The following is a 20,498-nucleotide window of genomic DNA, read 5'->3' on the forward strand; positions in this document are numbered from 1 at the left end:
CAATTTATTTACATGATAGCACAGGTGCTATCAAAAAATGCAATATTTGTTTATGCTAAATGTTAAAAGATGAGTATTTTTTCTTGTCACAGTCTGGGTCACATCAGTGATTACCAGCACTGATTCTGATGCATTTTTTTGGTGCAGTGTCAGATTCCAAATAACACAAGTAGGACCTCAAAGACAAAAGTGTCCCTAAGGCTGCATGAGGGTTCAGTTAAAGTACCTGAAAAATATTTGTTCCTTGACACATGAGTTGCATCCTCTTTTGACTGATTAGTAAAACGAATCTCCTGGAAACTAAAGACTCCAGCTTGCTGATTTGTTTACCAAAATTTATAATATTAACATTAAAGGTTAATATATACTCTGAAAAGCTTGCTGTACAATACTATAAACACTTCTAATTTGAAAATCTATAGAAATACTGAATATTTTAAAAGTCAACCCACCATAATAACTAAGGGCTGCATTCTGCTGCCTACTGAACTGCAGCTTTCAGCTGAGTCTTGTCCATCAGCCAGTGAGGCTGAATAAAAGGGACATTTGGATGTGTGGAAGGAGGATGAAAGGACTCTGCTCTATGTGGGGTCTAGAGTTTTGTTCTGCTCAAGGATTCCTCCAGTGCAGAAACAAAGAAACAGTTACATCAAGATGCGATATGGGTTTCTCACATGCAAAACTGCTGTCTGCATACTTGGAGTCTTCCATCATGTGGGATTAAAATAACTATCACTGCCTCCTGAGTATGGACATATAAACTTATTATTGTTCATGTCAGTATTTCCTCCATCATCTGCAGCGGTCCAAAGATAAAGCCTGTTGGAACTCAGACAGCAGTGGTGTGTAATGGGCTGCAGCCTGCTGAGGTTATGAGGCGGTCTGAAGGAGTCTGGAGTCAAATTCCTGAACACGTAGGAGCTCCTCACGTTGCTCCAACACGACGCACGACGCAGGGCGCAGCGACTAACGGATTACTGGTCGACCGGTGGACGAGCGGCTAACAGACACCAGATTCCTCTCGGCTGTTCTTTCTGCCATTACAGCTGTACCATCGGATGTTTTTTCCGTTTTTTTCCAACAAGAAACATGACGTGAAGACCAGCTTTTCTCTCCAGACGTTCGTGCGTAACTGAACCCAACTTGTTTGCCTCAGTGGAGAAATGTAAGAAACTGATCTGCAGCTAATACGTCTGTCAGGAAATGTTTATTAGGCGCCGAAAAGCCGCTTTTACGCGTCGCTCCGGTGTAGAGGAAAAAATAAAAGTCTGGGTTCACTTTTCCACAACGGAAATGAGATCAGTCCCTGTGCCTGGCTGGCTCCACTTCTTCTGAAACATGGTCGATGTAAGTCCACGCAGAGCCGGGATCTGACACCGTTTCTCTACTGGATGTAAATACCTTTTTGTTGGTGGAAAGATGTTTGCTGGACTGATGGGACTGGACTGTCGTAGCAGCTCTCTGCTTCACCACTGCGAAGTCATGGAAGGTAAAGAACAACTTTTTCGACTATCACTTGATGTTCTCACATCAACTAAACCAGGATGTCTGTGACAAAAATCCTTTCCACCAGCAGCTTTACTTTACTTTAGTGTAATGATTCTAGCAAAAAAGTAGGCGGTAATAAGTCCCCGGTGTTGTTGGGTGGATAAAGAGGGTAAACGTTATCATATGGAAGTGCACACAGTGAGTATACATGACTTTTGCAAGCTTGTCCAGCCCACAAAAGACATCAATCTGCTGGTTCACTGTGTCAGCTGTAGTATCTGGTAAGTGTGTATAAAGGTTCCCAGTCCACCAGGTCACTGAGGTCAGAAGCACCTCACCAGTGAGCATCTGTTAGAAATGATGATTGGTGATGAGTTGCAAATGCTTGTAGAATGCTTTCCCCAGAATTTGTGAACAAAGGAAGGATGATATATCTTATCTCTCTTGCACAACTAACTTACATGGCTGCCTATGTGTAGTTATGTCCAGACAGGACACCTACAAGCAGACCTATCCTCTTTAAGATACAGAAGAATAAAGGTATTGTAGCTAATTTGCAACTTTAGAGTGATTTTTTGTGCCTTTTTAGATGTGGCACATTAGGTATCATTGTTTTATATCATGCTGCAATCTTTCAAATTGTGACAGCTATAAGGCTAGTGTATGTGACAAGCCTTTCTGTGGTCTAGTTTGTATTTCAGGTTAACATTTTCACTCTTTTAATAATTCTAATTAATATATAAAGGCAATGACGAAAAGTCCACAACAAGGTTTTTACAGCATTGCGGTAGAAATAATCTGTTTTCTGTAATATGATCTTGTACTTCAGGAAAAGCACCACCAGTGTAGTGTTGTGATTACAAGTCCTGCATTTAAATGTATGCTTATGTACAAACATATTTGCATCAAGGTATACTTAAAGTACCAAAAGTAAAAGTACTTATTGTGAGGAATGTCATGTTTGAGATATATTCTTGGATTTTTTATGCATTCATGTGTTCATGACTTTAATTTTGGAGGCGGTAAAGGCGATTTAACTATTTTATATAGCTAATCTGTTTAGTAGCTTCTAAATGTCCCCTTACAGATCAATAAACTTTAATTTAACTTATATCACATTATATCATAATTATTTGACAGATTGCATTTTGTGTTATTAAACTAATCCTGCAAATTAACTAAGCAATGTTAGCAGATAAATGCAGCACAGGTAAAAGTACAATATTTGTCTCAGAACTGTAGTGAATTACAAGTATTAGGTAGCAGGAAAATAAAAAATGCAAGTGAAGTACTCAAAACTGTACTTGAGTATAGTACTTTGGTAAATGTGCTGAGTTATGTTCCACCACTAAACAGCTCCTAACTGCAACAAAGAAGAAGTTAAACAGTCTATTAAAGACTATATGCAGCATGTAAATACACCTCTACAGCACTAACCACAGTATTCAGCTGGTTTATGATCCTCATGTGCCCGAACTGTTTTCTTATTAAAGTCTCACAAGAGCAGAGCAGAGATGCAAACCTGGAATTTCATGTGGTGTAGTTCAGTTTCCTGTCAGCTAATATAAGCCTATTTCCAGAAAGATATAGCAGATATCACGGCTAACTTTCGCTTCCCTGTTTCTGCTACTGTGGTCGGTCACATGTGGCCAAGTGTTGCACATCTGCCGAGCAGTGCTGCTTCTCAGGAGGTTGCTGACATGCAGATCTGCTTGTATATGTGTGGGTCTGAAGGGTGCTGAGCTCGTTCCTCAAACGTTTGTGTTTTTATGAGATCCTCTGTATTCCTACACTCTTTGGCTGAAGTACTTTAAGCGACCAATGGGATGCAGTGTTTAACCTAAGGGCTTGAGAGGGCCTCTCTAATCTCCAAAGGTAAACAATCTTGCCTCTTCTGACTTCATTTTCTCACACTTTCTGCTGAGTTTCTTTGACACAAGCAGCAAGTTACAGTGATGACGCTGCTATTGTTGCAGTGGGATTCGGTTCATCGTGGGTGTTGAACCACTTTAGGTCTCCTTTTGCTTATTTTCTGCCGGAATTCCTGGCAAACTATTTCAGCACAAAGGCTGACCGGAAGCAGCCAGTGACATGCCTCTGAAAGGCTTCAGCGGAGATGTGGATGCTCCCCTGACACACACACATTCACTCACCAGCAGACACACACACACACACACACACACACACACACACACACACACACACACACACACACACACACACACACACACACACACACACACCCAAAGGGCCCTGAGGCATTTCCTTCCCCTTTACTGAGTAGAGCTGTCTTTGTGTAATCGAAGTATGGTGAAGGACACACTAACTCCACCAACGAGTCCGTCTCCTTTTAACTGCTCGCCTCGTTACCTCCTGAGAGAGGGCTCTACATAATATCTTGACCACACCAGATGGCGGATGGTCTGCGGTTGTATTTGCTACCTACGGAGAGTGTTGGGTTTCTTAAATTGGTTATGGGACAGTGGCCACGTCTACAAAGAAACACTAATGGAGCTGTATGTAACCTGAGCTTCAGTGTGGTGGTCCCAGTGGACAGAGAGTCTTATTGAACAGGGTCCTCTTCTCTATGCTCACATTCAGTCTGGGTGCAATGGAAACACCCCAGTGTTACTCTCACTACAAATCATGGCCTCCTGTCAGTCTAACGTCCCAATTCTCCCTTAAGTGGTGTCTTTTGTTGTGTCTTCCTCTCCGATCACATGGGATAGTTGAGGAGTGACATCACTGGAGGTCACAGGGTGTTGAGGCGGAGGCTGTGGTTGGTTAGTGGTCATGGTTTGTTTGATGCAATGCATTCTTGTCTTGACACACAGCTGCAGACATAGAAACTGCTCCATTACAAAACCAGTAATAGTTTATATTGGTGTATTATCTGGTTGGATTTTCATAAATGAAACTTTGGTTGTGTTATTAAAATGTCTAACAGGGGTTTGCAATGACAAGAATGCGACTGACTCCTGTTTTCAGCACAAAAGTGTCAGTGTGTGTCTGTGTGTCTTTAGTGTGTGCACGAGTGGGAAGAGAAAACCGAGAGGCAGAAGAGAAGGAGGCAGCAGTGCAGCTGTACACAAAGGGGCTGTTGATTCCCGACATTGCAGCCTGCCTCCTCTGAATTCTACACATTATATGTATTAATGGCGGCGCTGCAGCAGGTGTCTCGCTCCCATCACAAACCGGCCTTTATCATCCTGCTGCACTTTCAGGCCAAATACTGTTTCCACTATGCAAGAAAATCACATTTGATTGCGATGTAAGTTGTGACTTTAGTGAGAATGATGACAACAAGCATGTTCTCTTATGCCTGTAGAATATTATTTGTAGGACCACAATGCTTCATTATGACAGTATTTTGTGACAGTTTACCTTTATCAAAAAAACTGCAGCTTTTGCAATATGGATATTGCACTTAGCTGTATTGTGATTTATCCCTGGGTTGCATCTAATTTTTTACTATTTCTTGTTGGTACGGTTGGCCATGTCTGTCTCCAGCGGTTCTCAACCAATTTCTGTTATGCTTCCTTTGAAAAAAAAACAACAAATCCTTACTTTTTAAATCATCCATTTAACAGTTAAAAACAGTAGTTTGCTGAAGCAATACCAACAGTAGTTCTCACAAACTAATAAAGGTTTTAGACAAAAATGACACAATTCTCTCCTACTATCTTGTGAGTCAAAGTGCAAGGCAAAGCTGCAAAGTCTTTTGTATAGAAGCAAACTGGTCAAAAATACTTGTAATGTGAAAGTGGCTGCTTGAAGTGACAAATCTGTACATGTAATTGTCACCTAATTCTGCTAATTCCCCTTTTATTTATGGAGTTTTTGTTCTCTTGCATCATTCAGTCTATTTTTTTGATTAAATGGCCCATATTGGGAAATTTAAATGAAACTAATGTAAGTGTTTTTAGTAAGGTGTTGGCACCATGTGTTGCTACAACAGTTCCAATGCACCTTGCACTGAAGGTCATAGCATATAATTCACATCATTTTCACACTCATCATGAGTATGAATGGGGCCATTTTCATTTTGGATGGAGTGATTGTCATGCTGGAAGAGACCTCTCCCCTCAGGATAGTAAAGGAGTAAAGGCGATAAATCACAACAGCTTTGTATTGATTTGCAGTGACATTTCCTGCTAATGGAACAAGTGGACCCAAAGCACGGCAGCAAAATGCCACCCACAGTTTAACAGAGCCACCTGATCCCCTCCATATAGGGGTGAAGCATTCAGACCTGTACTGTCTTCTTAATCTACACCACATATTCAACTGCAACCTCTTTGAGAATATGCCGAGGAATGACTTATCCTACCATATTACTTTTTTCACGTCTGTTACCCATGGTTTTGCTCAAATGTGCTCTCGTGATGACAGTTTCTGTCTCTGTTTACTGTCTTTCTTGTAGATCTGCCTTTTCTTCACAAAAATCAATCATTTCTTACAGTTCCTCTTGAAGTTGGGGAGTCTATGTGGCTGAAGCTCCTGCCATCTGTGCCCTAATATTGAACCTTCTTTCAAAATCACATGCATCTTTTCATCTTGAAAATTTGAATCATCTGGGCTTGCTCACCACTTTGATACATGCCTTTTAGCTTGAGGTTGTTGAATGTTTTTCTTCTCATTTATTGAGTATTTTTTCTGTAATTTATCACCTGTCTGTAGTGTAAGTATTTCAGTTGGGAAAGTCGTGTGTGACACAACTTCAAATGAAAATTAATGTTTCTCTATATCTGCTGGATGTGTAAATAGGCAACTTTTTTTCTCTCACAAGTTAGCAGTATATACTTTTGGTAAAAGAAAAACATGAATTGTAATTGTCCACAATCTTTCTACCTTAAACCTTAACAGCATTGCTAGCGTCAGAGCAGTTTTGCTGTTGTTCCAATGTAAATCAGTCTTATTTAGTTATACTGTCCTATTTGAATTTGTTGTCTTGAGCAATACAGCTGCATTTTCAAAAATTAACTAATTTAAATGTAACTCCAGGAAATGTTCATGCAGCCACTTTTCCACCGAGAGGCGTGTCTAAAATGACTGCGTGGCTTTGGTATTTCCCAACAGCTGGAGCAGAACCATGAGAAATTTCACACAGCTGCCCAGTTTGTTTTTCATTCAGTCAATGATGCGAGCTTTAAGGGTGCTGGGACGGGGCTGGGTGAAAGTCTTATTGTGAGAGTACTAACGATATTGAGAGTATTAACGATATGATGCTTTACATTCTTGTCTAATTGGCACATTCATCATCACATTTTCCTGCTGTAGTCCGTGAGTGCACAGCTAATCCTGCCAGTTGTGTGAGCTCATGCTTTATCTTTCCTCATGACCGTGTTACCCAGCTTAATGGTTAATCTCTGCATCGACAGGTGGCAGAGCATCAGGGACAGCTGGCAGCTCCGGCCGTAAGAGGCTCCACAGAAGACCAGGGTACATGAGAGGAGAGCAGTCCAGAATACAGAGCGCTTCTCAGGAGGAGGAGGAGGAGGAGGAGGAGGAAGAGGAGGATGGGAGGACTACTTGTATGAGGAACGGAAAATCTGTACGTCACGCTGACATCCCTGATGCAACGTGTGCTCAGAGGCTAACTCCTGCTGTCAAAGTGTCCTTAATGAGTCAGCTGCAGCCTGATAAACTCGCATGTACCTCCTGCAAGAGTAAGAGCTTTCTCTGCTGTGTTACCCGTCATCTCCCCGCTTTGGACTGCAGTTCTGTTAACAGCCATCTGGGTCAATCCTCAACACCACAGAAGGAACTCAGGTTAAGTCCGAGTCCGGCCCTCCATCCCCCATCAGAGGACTCCTTCAACTCCAGCTTCAGTTTCATCCAACAGTCGCTCAGCTCCAGCCAGAGGACGGACACAATCACTACACCAGCACGGGAACCAGAACCACTAAATCCATCAAGTAAAGCACCTAACTTGCCTCAAACAAAACCAGAAACCTTATCCAGTGAGCACAATTTGTCAAAGCAGGCAGCTCCTGTCCAAACACTGTCTGCCTCCACTCCAGGCAGCCATGCAGAGAGAGAGGAGCTGTCGTTAGGTGGGAGGTTTTGGCTGCCTGACTGTGACTCTCGACCTGTTGACATAGAGGTGACCTCCTCGCTGTCTGTGGACTCTGACACCGCCTCCGCCTCCTCCGTCACCTCCGGCTACGAGAGCGCCACGCCTGCCTCGGAGCACGGCTGGGACAACCTGGTGAAGAAATACGAGGGAGTGCTGCAGGACTGCCTCCAAAACAACCGCACGCACACCAAGGTGGGCAGAAACAACGCCTGACACGAGAAGTCACAATCACTGTTTACATGTTTTAAATCTGTTTACAGAAACAGGTCCAGAGTCATGACTGAGACCAAAACACATCATGATGTCCTCTTATATAGTTTGACACTCTAGGAAACGCATTTATTTGTTTTCCTCCTGGGAGTTAGATGAAAAGATTGATTCCACATTCATATCTGTACTGCAAATAGGAAGCTGCAGCCATTAACACTTTAGCTTAGCATAGCAAGAATATGAAAACAAGGGAAACAGCTGGTATAGCACTATTAAGTTTGCCTACCACAAGACCAACTCTAATTATCACATTATATATGCAGTTTGTTAATTCTGATGTGTAAAAACTTGAAGTTGTGTGTTTTCAGGGTGTATGTTGTTTACAATGTTTGTGCTAAGCTAAGCTAAGCAGCTCCTGGCTGTAGCTTTTTATAGACACGAGAGTGGTGTTGATGTTTTTATGCAACTTTGAGGAGGAAGAAAGTGAAAAAGCTTAAGCAAAATGCCTATTATTGCTACTATTAACCTTCAAAAGGTTACCTAAGGGTAAATGCATTGTTTATCAAGTTATATGAATTATTTACCATCAGTCTGCGACTTTACACTGTACTGTGGACTTACTTACGCACAAAGCTTTTTTCATATGTTTCTTATTGAAAAGTGAGCTTTGTCATCTCAGAATGTTTAATTTGAAGTTTTCTTTACAGGCTAAAAGTGATAAAACTACCTCCTATTTCACCTGACAGAAGCTGATTGTAGAAATGTGCCAAAATGTGCATAAAACTGTATGAAGCAATATATATGTATGTATGTATCTATATTTACTGGCTGTGACTTATGTAGGTATATATAATAGTAGTAGTAGTTCTAGTAATAACTACTGTTGGTACTCAATGTGCTAATCCTGTGTCTCTCTGAAATAGTGGCCATTGCACCCTTTTTGACCTGTGTCAGCTTTTTAAAGAGCATTGCCCTCTAGGCTGATTGCGAGGTAACCGGTTCTGTCTTCTGTCTGCTGCATATCTCTCAGATTGAGTCCATGATGTTGAAGCTGCAGAGACTTCAGCAGAAAGCCATTTTGGATGACGACTATGACGCAGGTGAACTAAGACTTTGAGTCGAACATTTGCTTTAATAAGGAGGTCATACCAGCTTTAGTTTGCCAGCAGCTGAATGGTTTGATGAAAGCTTACATTGAACTGACTTAAATCTATGGTATGGCTTTATGTCTTTCTTTTTTAAAAATATTTTTTAAAAATTGAAGTTTTTTGAGAAATGATTTCACTCCCAATCAAAAGAGCACAGTACAAAGTGAAAGTGGACTGTCTAATTGGACTTAAAGCTGGTATCCCTCTGACTCATTCATACTGAAATTTCACTGATATGTTTAGATCCTTACATTTGGGGGTTGATATCCATTAAAGATGAAGCAAATATAGCAAGTTTCCCTGTTGCCTTTAGCTGTTGATCATACTGAGATGTTTGAGAGCGGAAGAACGCGCAGTAAAAGAGCTAACGAAAAGAGCTGTTGTTTACTGACTATTGGCCACATCAGCAGAGTTCAGTGACATTTACTTAAGTCTTCTTGTGCCTTGAATTAATGATTATAAAGAATTATAGGCAAATTATAAAAAAAGGAATTATTAAAAATGTATACATCACATCTAATACTTTTCACAGTTCCCTCAGTTTTAGGATTAGTTGTATTGTATAAAACTTACAATTTTAGTGTTTGAGTCTGTCATAAGCTTAAGCATTCCATTTAACAGAAGCAGTCTGATCTTTCATCTCATTCTGTGCATCTGTACTTTAAAACACTAAACTCATCTCGACAATCAACTAAAGTAAAAAGTTAAAGCTAAAAGTAGCAGTCACAGGCAGAAAGTAGCGTAGGTGAAACTGAATCAAAAAGAATCAAAGTCGGCATTTGTTTACAAGAAACCTTGGGGACTTTGTGCACAGGAATTTATGCTTCACCTTGTACATTACATTGGAAAGAATGTCCTCAAACCTAACAAATGTAATCTATTATTCATTATTGAATTGCCCCCGTTTATTTAAGACCCTGTTTGACCTGAATATTCTCTCTAGCTGACCTGAGGAAAGTTTCCTGACCTATTTCTCAGACCTTGTGACAGAAATAAATACATGAGACACATCTGCTGCTGGTGTCCTGTAGATCTGTTTGATGGCTTATTTGGGTCACGGTCAGGTTTTGTTTGCCTTTTCATACTGTACATCACAAACCTCTCTCTGACATTTTAAGCTCTGTCAGGGAAGTTCTTTCCCACCCATGTTGACTTAGTTTTCTGTTTTTCTGCCAGCAGTGTGCCTGAAAAGCTTAACAACAGCTTTCCATGAAATTTTGTGCACAATAAAAGAGAGCTGATTAGATCTTCTTGTAGAGGAAGATCTGGACATGCAGATCATTTTTAAACTTAACCACACTGGGTCAGTTCCAGTCATAGAAACAATCTTGCATATGTGGCTGAACCAGGGAATGTAGGCTTTCTAAGGTTTAAATGATGAGAAATCTCAAAAAGAGCAGCTTGGTATTGATCCGCAGTGAGAGAATTCTGTTCTCCTGAAGGTCCTTCTAGTTAAGAGATAATCAAGTAATTGAATCAGAGGTGAAGGATGTACAGTCATGTTTTTCCAGGAAAAGTAGGCTACACTGATCACAATAATTAGCTTACTGTGCAGACGCAGCACAGCAGTACCTGCACAGACATTATAAGCTGCTCCATTGACTTGGAACTGAAAGCTGACCTCGTTTAGTAAATGTTTAGCAGATGTTGCTACGTGTTGTTCATTATCTGTATGTGTCTTTTCAGCTGAGCGTTTTGGGAAGAAGCTGGAGGAGCTGTGCAGAGAGCGAGGAGCTCTGCAGCTGGGTTTACCCTCCAGACAGCCCAGCGTGGCTTTGTTCCTGGAGAGGCTCAGACAGGTGGTGCACAGCGCCCTCCAGAGGAGCGACTGCAGCCAGCGCAGGCCAGTGACTCAATGGTATGAAATGATGATCATAATGGAAAATGGTCACACCCAGAGGACAGGAGGAACATCATGACAGGTTTCTGCTAGGTTTTCTGATGCAATGAAAATTAAAATCACAGCAATCACAAGTTACTGTGTTTGTATGAATTATCATATAACTTCACATTGCCACACAGATAATCATAGTTTTGATTAGTATTTAAATTGATGTTAACTGCACTGAAGTGAAGGTATAAGGTGGTTGAATTAAAAATTACATTTCCTACTTTGTTTCCTTTTTTCTTTTGCAATCGCCTTCTATTTTTATTCAACTTTATGGGTTAAACTGAGGTCGTACGCTTTGTTTTCTGGTCATGATAATACATTCTCCATCATTGTTGTATTGTAGCACAGAGCAATAGGGGAGAGGTCTCAAAAATAGCTTTTGTCACAGGAAGGAAATCAGGTGGGGCTTATACAGAGGGTATTCTGAATAAACTAATGTTAAGCTTAAAGCTGTCTTACAGTGTTTTCCCTATATATAACTGTACTTATACCTATATAAATACTATGTTTATTGCTACATAAGCTGCTGTAACAATGTGAATTTCCCCTGGCGTGGGGAGAAACAAGGGACTATCTTATCTTATCTTATCTTATCTTATCTTATCTTATCTTATCTTATCTTATCTTATCTTATCTTATCTTATCTTATCTTATCTTATCTTATCTTATCTTATCTTATCTTATCTTATGGCTGAAACATTCTCCCTGTTTTACTGAGTTACAGATTGGCTAAAAAAGGCAGTACAAACTGATTAAAACAGATAATAGTACAATGTATTAACATTCTACATGGTGCATTACTGCCTCTTTACCTCACTTTTGCTGTCACTCAAAGAGTCCAAAACGATCAAAAATGTGAACGAAGGTTATAAAAAATACAGTGCAGAAAAGTTAAGATTAAAGCTGTTGAAACACCACTGATGTGTCTTTTTATGGCTGGTTGGCAGGGAGGGTGCAGAGCCTGATGCAGGGGAGCGATCTGACTCATCGCAGGGTCCACTGCAACGAAGAGAACGTCTCATTCAAGAGAAACGGCTGGTAGAGGTATGATACGTCCCTTTGTGGTGCTTATGTGTGTCCCAGGTTTGTCTGACTCTGACTGATCATCCATTTGAACATTTCTATTAGTTTCTCTTTCCTCACGGAATTTTAAAAATATATAAATTAAAGTGAAATCCCTAATCTCACTGTTGATGCTTCCACTATAAAACTCGCATTATAACTTGATAATTCTGAAAAATGTTGATAATTCATAGGAAGACTGAGTTGTTTGAATCAGTGAAGTTTGTTTCTGCTTCAAGTCGTGTATTTGAATATACACTACTGTTCAAAAGTTTGGGGTCACCCAGGCAATTTCATGTTTTCCATGAAAACTCACACTTTTATTCATGTGCTAACATAATTGCACAAGGGTTTTCTAATCATCAATCAGCCTTTCAACACCATTAGCTAACACAATGTAGCATTAGAACACAGGAGTGATGGTTGCTGGAAATGTTCCTCTGTACCTCTATGGAGATATTCCATTAAAAATCAGCCGTTTCCAGCTAGAATAGTCATTTACCACATTAACAATGTCTAGACTGTATTTGTGATTAATTTAATGTTGTATTCATTGGAAAAAAATACTTTTCTTTCAAAAATAAGGACATTTCTAAGTGACCCCAAACTTTTGAACGGTAGTGTATCTATAATGCTAAATGTACTGGTTTGTATAATTAAAGAATGGAAGTAATTGAAGTTTTTGCCCACTTTTTCCCGCATTAGAATCCCGACTGGCCTCATAAAAGTCGGATCATTTTTTGAATCATCACTACTGTATGAGCAGTGTTTTGTCCCGCACACATGTAGAGTAAATAAACTTAACCAACTAAAAGGAAAAAAGCCTTAAAATGAACCATGTGAAACTTGTACAGGAGGAAATCGTGGAGCTGGAACGGCGGCTGGCAGAGCTGAAGGACCGCAGTCGATGCCTGGAGCAGCAGATCCAGCAGGAGGAGCAGCAGGTGGAGGCCGAGGAGCTGGAGGGCTCCGTGCTGAGGAGCTGCACCGTGGCTCAGCTCCGCGACATGAGCCGAACCCTGCAGGACCTCGTCACGTCCGAAAACCGGACACAGATCTCCGTGTCTCCTCCGCCCTCCATGCTCAGGTCAGTGTCACATATCGCCAGAATATTTTAGTTGCTTCTCGTCACAGCAGATAATTTGTTGGCACGAATGTTACATAATGGTTCTGACAAGTTTTGTCCGCATGTACAAAAAGTGTGCAATCAGCAAAATTGGCAAACATATAACGTTCATACCAGGGTTTTTCTTTCAAACATATTTTGTAGCGATGCTTTAGTCCCATTGATATGATTAAATGAGTCATTTTCAGAGTAACATAAGCCTGCTTTTCTCAATATTAATCAAATATTAGGCTCCATTACAAAGCACCAGTATTACCTGCTGTTCTCTGGAACAGCATTGGATTTTGGGGAAATTCTTTCTGTCTGATCAGTGCATGCAGAGAGTAAACTCCAAAAGAGCAAACTAAAGCCTTCATTGCAGATTATTAAACATATTACTAGCTTCTGTTGTTCAGGAAGCCTATATGCCTCTGCTGCCCAGCATAGTAGAGAAAACATACAGATGTATGTGAAACATGGAAATGACACTAGAATGTTGCGAAGAAAAAATTCACACCTTATACATTTATATTTTTCACCTTAGAGTGATGGGTTTTCCTACTGAGCGCTCACCTCACCTGAACATCACACTCTTCCTTACATCTGGAGGCTAACACAAAGGCACAGATACCCAATACTTCTCAGACTCATGTCTACAGCCAATTTGGAATCATGGCTCATGAGCTTAGAATCAATCCAGAAACATGTATGATAGCAAGGGAACCGAGGAAAACCAGTGCAGGCACAGGGAGAACATGCAGTCTCTACATAACTTCAAAACCAGAGTCCGGTGTTAAGGTGACAGTGCTAACCACTGCACCACCGTGCCATCCTTGTGGAAATTATTTGTTGACATTTATATACAAACCTCAAATATGTGCTCACAATCAACAATCACTGGCACTTAAATATATTGAGGAATACCACTGCAATCTCCATATCAGTCATCATCAGGCGTGGCATATGAAAGACCAGTTTTTTTGTATTTTAAAGAATATTGATTCAACAAACTGGCAGCACAAAACAAGTTTGAAAGATGCTTACAGATTTCATCCAGGAAACTTTGTGAGTTTATCCTGAAGGAGAGACATATTAGATGTTAGTTTACCTTGATTATTGCTATATTATAAAAATAATCAAAACATTTAGTAGTTGGGTAAAAGTAGCCATCAATATCAGGCTGATTTTAACTTTCCACTGTGTTAAAAAGAAACCTCCACTGGAATGTATGATTGGACAAAAGCTGCCTATTGTCTTATCTGTTTATTCAACATGAAACAGGGTTCAGTTCTTTTCATACAGTGAGTAACTGTGAGTGGTATGATAGAGCGGTGGTTAACATCATCGCCTCATGGTTAGAAACTCCTGGGTTCAAAACCTGGTCTGGGTTCTTTCTCTGTGACGTTTGCATGTCCTCCCTGTGCCTGCATGTTCCGACAGGATTCAGCAGTGTATAGATAGTGGATGGATGGAATAATTGCGAGTGTCTGCAGTACCTTAAGTCACCAGCTGGGGCTGCTGAAGAGCTGTGAATGCCACTGACACTACAACAAACATTATTTCACGAATGCCTTTTCTTTTATCATTTTACGCACTTTCTTTACTATTAAATTTGCTTATTTTGGGGACGATGTTTAAGTGAGGTTCTTCTGTTTCACTAAATCTTTGCCTCCCAGCTTCTTCCGTCCTCTGACAAAGAGGCAGTTTTAATAAATCACACCGCAGGATTGTCTTGTCTGGTGCCAAGAAAGTGTGAGTCAAAATCACAGCATCACATTTCATTTAAATTACCATCTCAAATACAAGCCCAGAGGACCAATCTCATTTCATACTGGATGTACAATATTCTCTCTGCTATCTGCTAAAATTGCTCACTTTGTTGCTTGATTGATGCCGTTTTTAGTGACATCTAGCTCTTGTTTCTATTGAGGCTGAATGTACTCATTGTAGGTCTTTAGAAACAAAAGCCCCTGACAGATGAATGTAATGCAATGCAAGAATCTGTAAGATTTGAGGAGTGATTTGTTTATTTGTGGGTTCAGAGAGGACGCATCAAGCCGTCACAACAACTTTTTCTTCATTCCTTGTGTCCCCTGTGCCCTCAATCCTCTTCTCTCACACCTGCTTGAACCTGCTTTGAATTTTAATGGTTTTTCTCAGATGCTAATGATTACTTTGCATCATATCCTCTGAAGTTAATAGCTTTCAAGGGAGCACCGTGGAAAGCCTCTCTGTCTTGCCACTCGTTAGAAAGACATGTAAATTGTACTTATCGCCTTCGTGGTGGTGTGACCCACCATCACTGGCATAATTTCATATCTGACATATTGTCACCCCAACTGGAACGCATTTATTCTCGCTGCTGATTGAAATTGCGACCTCAGATTGGATATTCAGCTGCGCATCTCTGGTTGACGCGCTTTGGGTCATCGTGATGATTGTGTTGCAGTTCCCTTTCCAAATAACACAGGACATTTCTTTCTCATATCAAGGCGCTTTTCCTTATAGGAACTGAATTAAAGAAATCCACTTTATCCACAGCAGCTGCATGCCTAAAAATAACAGGGTGCTGTAACAGGGTGTTGAGAGAAATTTAACTCTGACTCATTCAGCTTGAATAACATGTAAAGGGTGTGTTGATTTTTGCGATATGAGACAATTAGGACTGTCTCAAGGTGACTGTTGTGCATAATGGATTTTTACCATCTTCTAATTGATTTATATCTTTGCCATCAAATAATGTGACCTTTATGGTGTGTCTTGTTGGCATACATGTACGGTAATGACATTAATAAAATGATAGTCATAAATAATATTTAAATATTCATCTAGACAATTGTATCCTGTTAATATCATGGTTTCAGGTTTCCATTATTTCAGCCAAGTAAATACTGTTGTCACAGATCACTTTGATATGACAGACTGAAGCTGTGACTAAGAAACAGATCATCTCACAGACTAGTTTTGAGCTAATTTTTTGATTGATTTTTATCTACTTGACTTCAACAGAAAGCAATTTTCCAAAAAAGGTTTTGTAAACAGTCATATCTCACTTCCATATATGATATTTTGCATTTAGAAATACAAAATGACAGCCAAGACCGTTCTTAAAGACCAGTTCCAGTGAATAATATTTTTTTCACCTTAGTAACATGTCCATATGGTGTTTTTTTATCTCTTGGAAGACATGTCATGACAGAAATAAGCAGTCTGTGCAATGTTTAAACATTTCCACCGAGAAACTGCAGCCTGACAGTCTCAAAAACACAGATTCAGACCTCAAGGTTGTCAAATCTGAGGTACCAATCCAGTGCAGGGTGGGTGCTTACTGTATCATTATTCTATTTCCAGTTCTTGTTTCCACACGTAAGGAAGGGAAGATTTTTCGGGGAAAAATATTTATAAATAAGTAACTTTGATTTTTAGAGGTTAAAAGATCAATGGGAGAGGGACTTTAAAGGCTAAGCTAATGCAGGTGCTGGAGACTCATAAACATTCAGGACTTCTCAGTGGTTACCAACTACAGCATTATTACAGAATGGAAACAATGCCTGTTGAAAGAACAAACAGTTTTACTACAGCTAAAACAATTAGTTTATTGAAAGAACAGTTAATTGATACAAACCCTCAAACTTGATGTTTTCACGCTTTAGTGTTTGTGCCGCTTTTATAAAAGAGAGATATAATGTTGTTACTTATTAGTGGGCATTTGATCTGACACTAAGGCTTGCTGTTTCTGCCTTGTTTCCAGCCTCTGTGTGTAAAATCTCATAGTATAGTCGTTTTCTTTTATGTTTCCCCACAGTGCCAGCTTAACACTATCCAAACTGTACCATCTGCTATTCTGTTTACAGATATGTTTGCAGGTTTTTGCCCAAAATTGTGGCTGCTGAATGCAATGATGCACGTATTATCAAATAATAAATGCCTTCTCCTCTGCTCACATTCATTGGACAAGCTCTTTTAAACCATCCAGCCATCCAGCCATTCATCCAGCCTATCCCAGCTGACACTGTGCAAAAGTTTTGGTAGACCCTCACACGCTCACACTAAGGCCAATTTTGTTTTTGGACTGTGTCTGGAAAACCGCCCACAAGCACAGGGAAGATGCAAACCCCACACAGAATGTCCTTTGCAAATGTTACATAAGAATCAGTAACCCTCTTAATAGTTGGGACATTATTCTGTCATTAGCAGCCAGATGAGTGGATGCTAAAATAAAATTGTGGCCTTATAGTCTTTCTTACTGACATCTGTTGATTTCAGTTCCAAAAGGAAAAAAAAAACAGTAACATTCAGAGTTGCTCTGTGACATTTTTATTTCCATTTTGCAGACTCCAGGAGCAGGAGCAGGCACTGAATCTGTCCATCAAGGAAGCTACAGCTAAAGTAAGCCACTGTTCCTTTGACCCGATTTATTCCATAGCAGCTCAGCCTCCCCTCAGCATGCCAACAATGACTGAATGTGTATGAATGTCTAATGAGTAGTAAGTCAAAACAGACAGAAAATGCTGTGTGCCAGCTTCAGCGTGTTCAATATGCATACTAAGTGTCAGTGTCTGTATTCATGTGCTTATTTCTATTTGACAAGACAGTGAACTCTCCACAGTTTTATGCAACACTCAGAAGCAGCAGGAGATGCCATTTTGAATAAATTCTCCCTACATTCAAAATCCTCTGTAAAACAATACAGTGCTGGTAAAAACAGGTTTTTTTTGCTTCTCTGATGAGCAGCTGAATAAGTAAAGTTAATAAGGTCTTACTGTGTTTGTATTCCTATGTGTAAATAATTTTGCATGCTTCCCTTTATATGATTTGTCTCTGGAATCCCCTCCTGCTTCTCAGGGATTTGCTTTTCCTTCAAACTATACAGAGATCTCTGCAGCTGGAGAAAGGAAGAAGCAGTGGAAATCTGTGAGAAGTGGGAGTGTAAGGAAAGTGAGAGGCACAGCAGGGGACAGGGGCCTTTTTACTGCCATTGTGTCCTTTAGAAAGCCATCATCAAATGACTGGTTGATGCTCCAACTGATGCACCTCAAAGGAATATAGAGGCTTTCCACCAACAGACACTTTCACCACAATCATAAGATTGTTCATTGTTGAGGCAAAATGAAAAGTTTTCTTCCTAAATGAGATATCCACCATGTGCAAAATGGCATGCCTGCTGTGACAAAATGATTGCTGGCATGAAAGTAACTTTCTCGTTCTCCATTGACTTTTCCAAAATTGACAAATAGCCTGATGTTTTGAAATTAAATCACCAATGGTAGAATTTTTACAGTTTGAAAAGCACTCCAGAGCTGTCTCCAGTTCATGTAATGTATGAAATAAAATTATCCAAGCCTCTTTGAATAATAAAAAAAACTGTTTTCTGTATTTCCATGGGAAGAAAACTCCCTGGAGATGTTCTGCCTCAGAAATACCCACCTATTTGACAGCCCTTTCAAAGTGTTGCACAAAAATGTGTCAGATTCAAGGAGAAAATGCGTCAGAAAATCCGGCTCCACATCCCTTTGAGCAGTGAAAATAGTTCCTCAAAAGAAGGAAATGCGTCATGGGGATTGTATCTAGCTGTAGTTCAAAGTGTATACGCTGGAAAGAACAGAGGTTTAAAGGACAGAGTGAGGGCAGATGGAGGCCAGACAGGCTGTATCTGACGCCATCGAGTCCTCTGCCAATTCTGCAGGTGAGGTACTGCATCCCCATCACGCAGTGACATTCAAGGCCTTTTTCCTCTCTGACCTTCTAATGATATCTTTTATGGAGATTTCACATTTCCCTGTCTGTCTATGTGAAAGGAGAAGCACTCTCTTGCCTTTCTAAAGGTTATAGACAAGGTAACACATCAGCGTTGATGCTCTGCTGTGTATTCAAAGCAGGGCAGGCGCAGAAGGACGGAAATGAATCTGTAAGGTCTTGTAAGAATGAGTGTCAAAAAGAAAATGAAAGCGGAATTGGAAATGAGCTATGCATCCTTTGGGATCCATGTGTCTGCAAAGGTTTTGTTAGTTACCACCCTCCCCCCGCTCTCTCCTCTATATCCTCTCCTCCTTCTTTTCCCCAGGTGGTCATGAGTCAGAGGCTGGGCAGCAGCCTGAGGAGGAAAGTCAGCGAGACTGAAACGCAGCTTTTGGCACTGCATGAAGCCAAACTGGCAGCCATCTCAGGTAACTTTCCACTTAGCCCCACCCCAATACATCCGTGCTACATCACACATCTTTTATTTACCTCATTTACTTGAATCGTCCACCATTAGCCTCACTTAATTACGCCATTAATGATCAAGACGCTCGTTAATGGCTGGTGTAAGCGTAATGTCCTCCTGTGGTGCACCGGTGCAGGTAATGACTTCAGCAGTGCCAAGGAGCTAAAAGCTGAGATGAAGGCGGTGTACCTGGAGCGGGACCGGCTGGAGGCTCTGGCCAAGAGGCTGCACAGCCTCAGCTCGGGCAGCAGCCAGGAGCTCGCCAGGATGAAGGAGCAGCGGCAGCAGCTCAGACAGGAGCTGGAGCAGAGGGAGGCCCAGCATGGTGAGTCACTGCTCTGCTGCAGGGTATTCAACACAACTGAAAGCAACAAATCACCTTCATTATTCTAATAAATACTCATCACTACTGGCTATCAAAAGCTTTATAGATGTTTTTAGTTCTGTATATTTACAGAAATAGTTTGACACTTTGGGAATACACTGTCTTTGATGACATCAGTATGAAGTCACCATTCACAGCCAGTTAGCTTAGCTTAACCCTCCCGTTGTCTTCATTTACGGGCACCAAAAAATATTGTTTCCTTTTCTGAAAAAAATTCAAAAGTTCAGCAAAAAAATTCCCAAAATTTCAGAAAATTTGCAAAACCTTTCAGAAGAAATTCCAATAATTCCTTAAAAAGTTTCCCTTGAAAGTTTTATTTAAATTTTAAATGTTTATTTTTATTAAAGAAAATTCTTGTAAATATTAAAAAATAAATAAATTATAAAAATCTTCCCAAAAAAATCCTAAAAATATCTAAAGTGATCACATACATATCAGTAAAACTTGTAATATTTTCTTTAAGAACATTCACAAAAAAATCAACCAAAATCCAGCGAAATTCGCTGGATTTTGGTTGATTTTTTTGTGAATGTTCTTAAAGAACATTTATTTTAGCATTTCTTTTTTCCACCAAAAAATGTTCAAAAATTTCCCAAAAATGTTGAAACTGTGGACATCAAAAGTTTCACTCTGAAAATATTTTTTTTCCCCACATTTTCAAACTTTAAAACGGGTCAATTTTGACCCGCAGGACGACACAAGGGGTAACACAGACTACAAATAGGTGGAAACAACTATCCTTGATATCTCCAAAGGTAATAAACTCAACTTACCAGCACCTGTAAAACTCCGAACTTAACACTGTCTTGCTTTTTTAACTCACACTAAAAGTGAAGTGTAAACATTTACAATTTTGTAATATTATGGAGGATTCAATTTGCAAAATGGGAGTGGCTATTTTGGGACACTCCTGGTTACAGAAGTA

General features: G+C 40.2%; 1 protein-coding gene across 4 annotated transcripts in view; it reads left to right on the forward strand.

Annotated features, from left to right (window-relative positions):
* The first annotated feature begins 833 nt into the window (after positions 1-833).
* The window catches only part of disc1 (DISC1 scaffold protein), a 50,383-nt gene continuing 30,718 nt past the window's right edge, over positions 834-20,498 (forward strand). For 2 of the 4 annotated variants that reach the window (XR_004846071.2, XM_035941452.2), the window contains exons 1-9: positions 834-1,489; positions 6,870-7,759; positions 8,808-8,877; positions 10,612-10,783; positions 11,764-11,860; positions 12,733-12,965; positions 17,318-17,372; positions 19,048-19,150; positions 19,325-19,513. Coding sequence is in view for 3 of the 4 variants with exons in the window: in XM_035941452.2 (XP_035797345.1) it covers positions 1,420-1,489; positions 6,870-7,759; positions 8,808-8,877; positions 10,612-10,783; positions 11,764-11,860; positions 12,733-12,965; positions 17,318-17,372; positions 19,048-19,150; positions 19,325-19,513 (1,879 nt within the window). In the remaining variant the exon portion in view is untranslated. Of the gene's footprint in view, positions 1,490-3,216; positions 3,364-6,869; positions 7,760-8,807; positions 8,878-10,611; positions 10,784-11,763; positions 11,861-12,732; positions 12,966-17,317; positions 17,373-19,047; positions 19,151-19,324; positions 19,514-20,498 lie in introns of those variants that run through there. The other 2 variants (XM_055018726.1, XM_055018727.1) reach the window with 2 other exon arrangements.

The sequence above is a fragment of the Amphiprion ocellaris genome, chromosome 16 (genome assembly GCF_022539595.1).
Source record: "Amphiprion ocellaris isolate individual 3 ecotype Okinawa chromosome 16, ASM2253959v1, whole genome shotgun sequence".
NCBI lineage: Eukaryota > Metazoa > Chordata > Actinopteri > Pomacentridae > Amphiprion > Amphiprion ocellaris.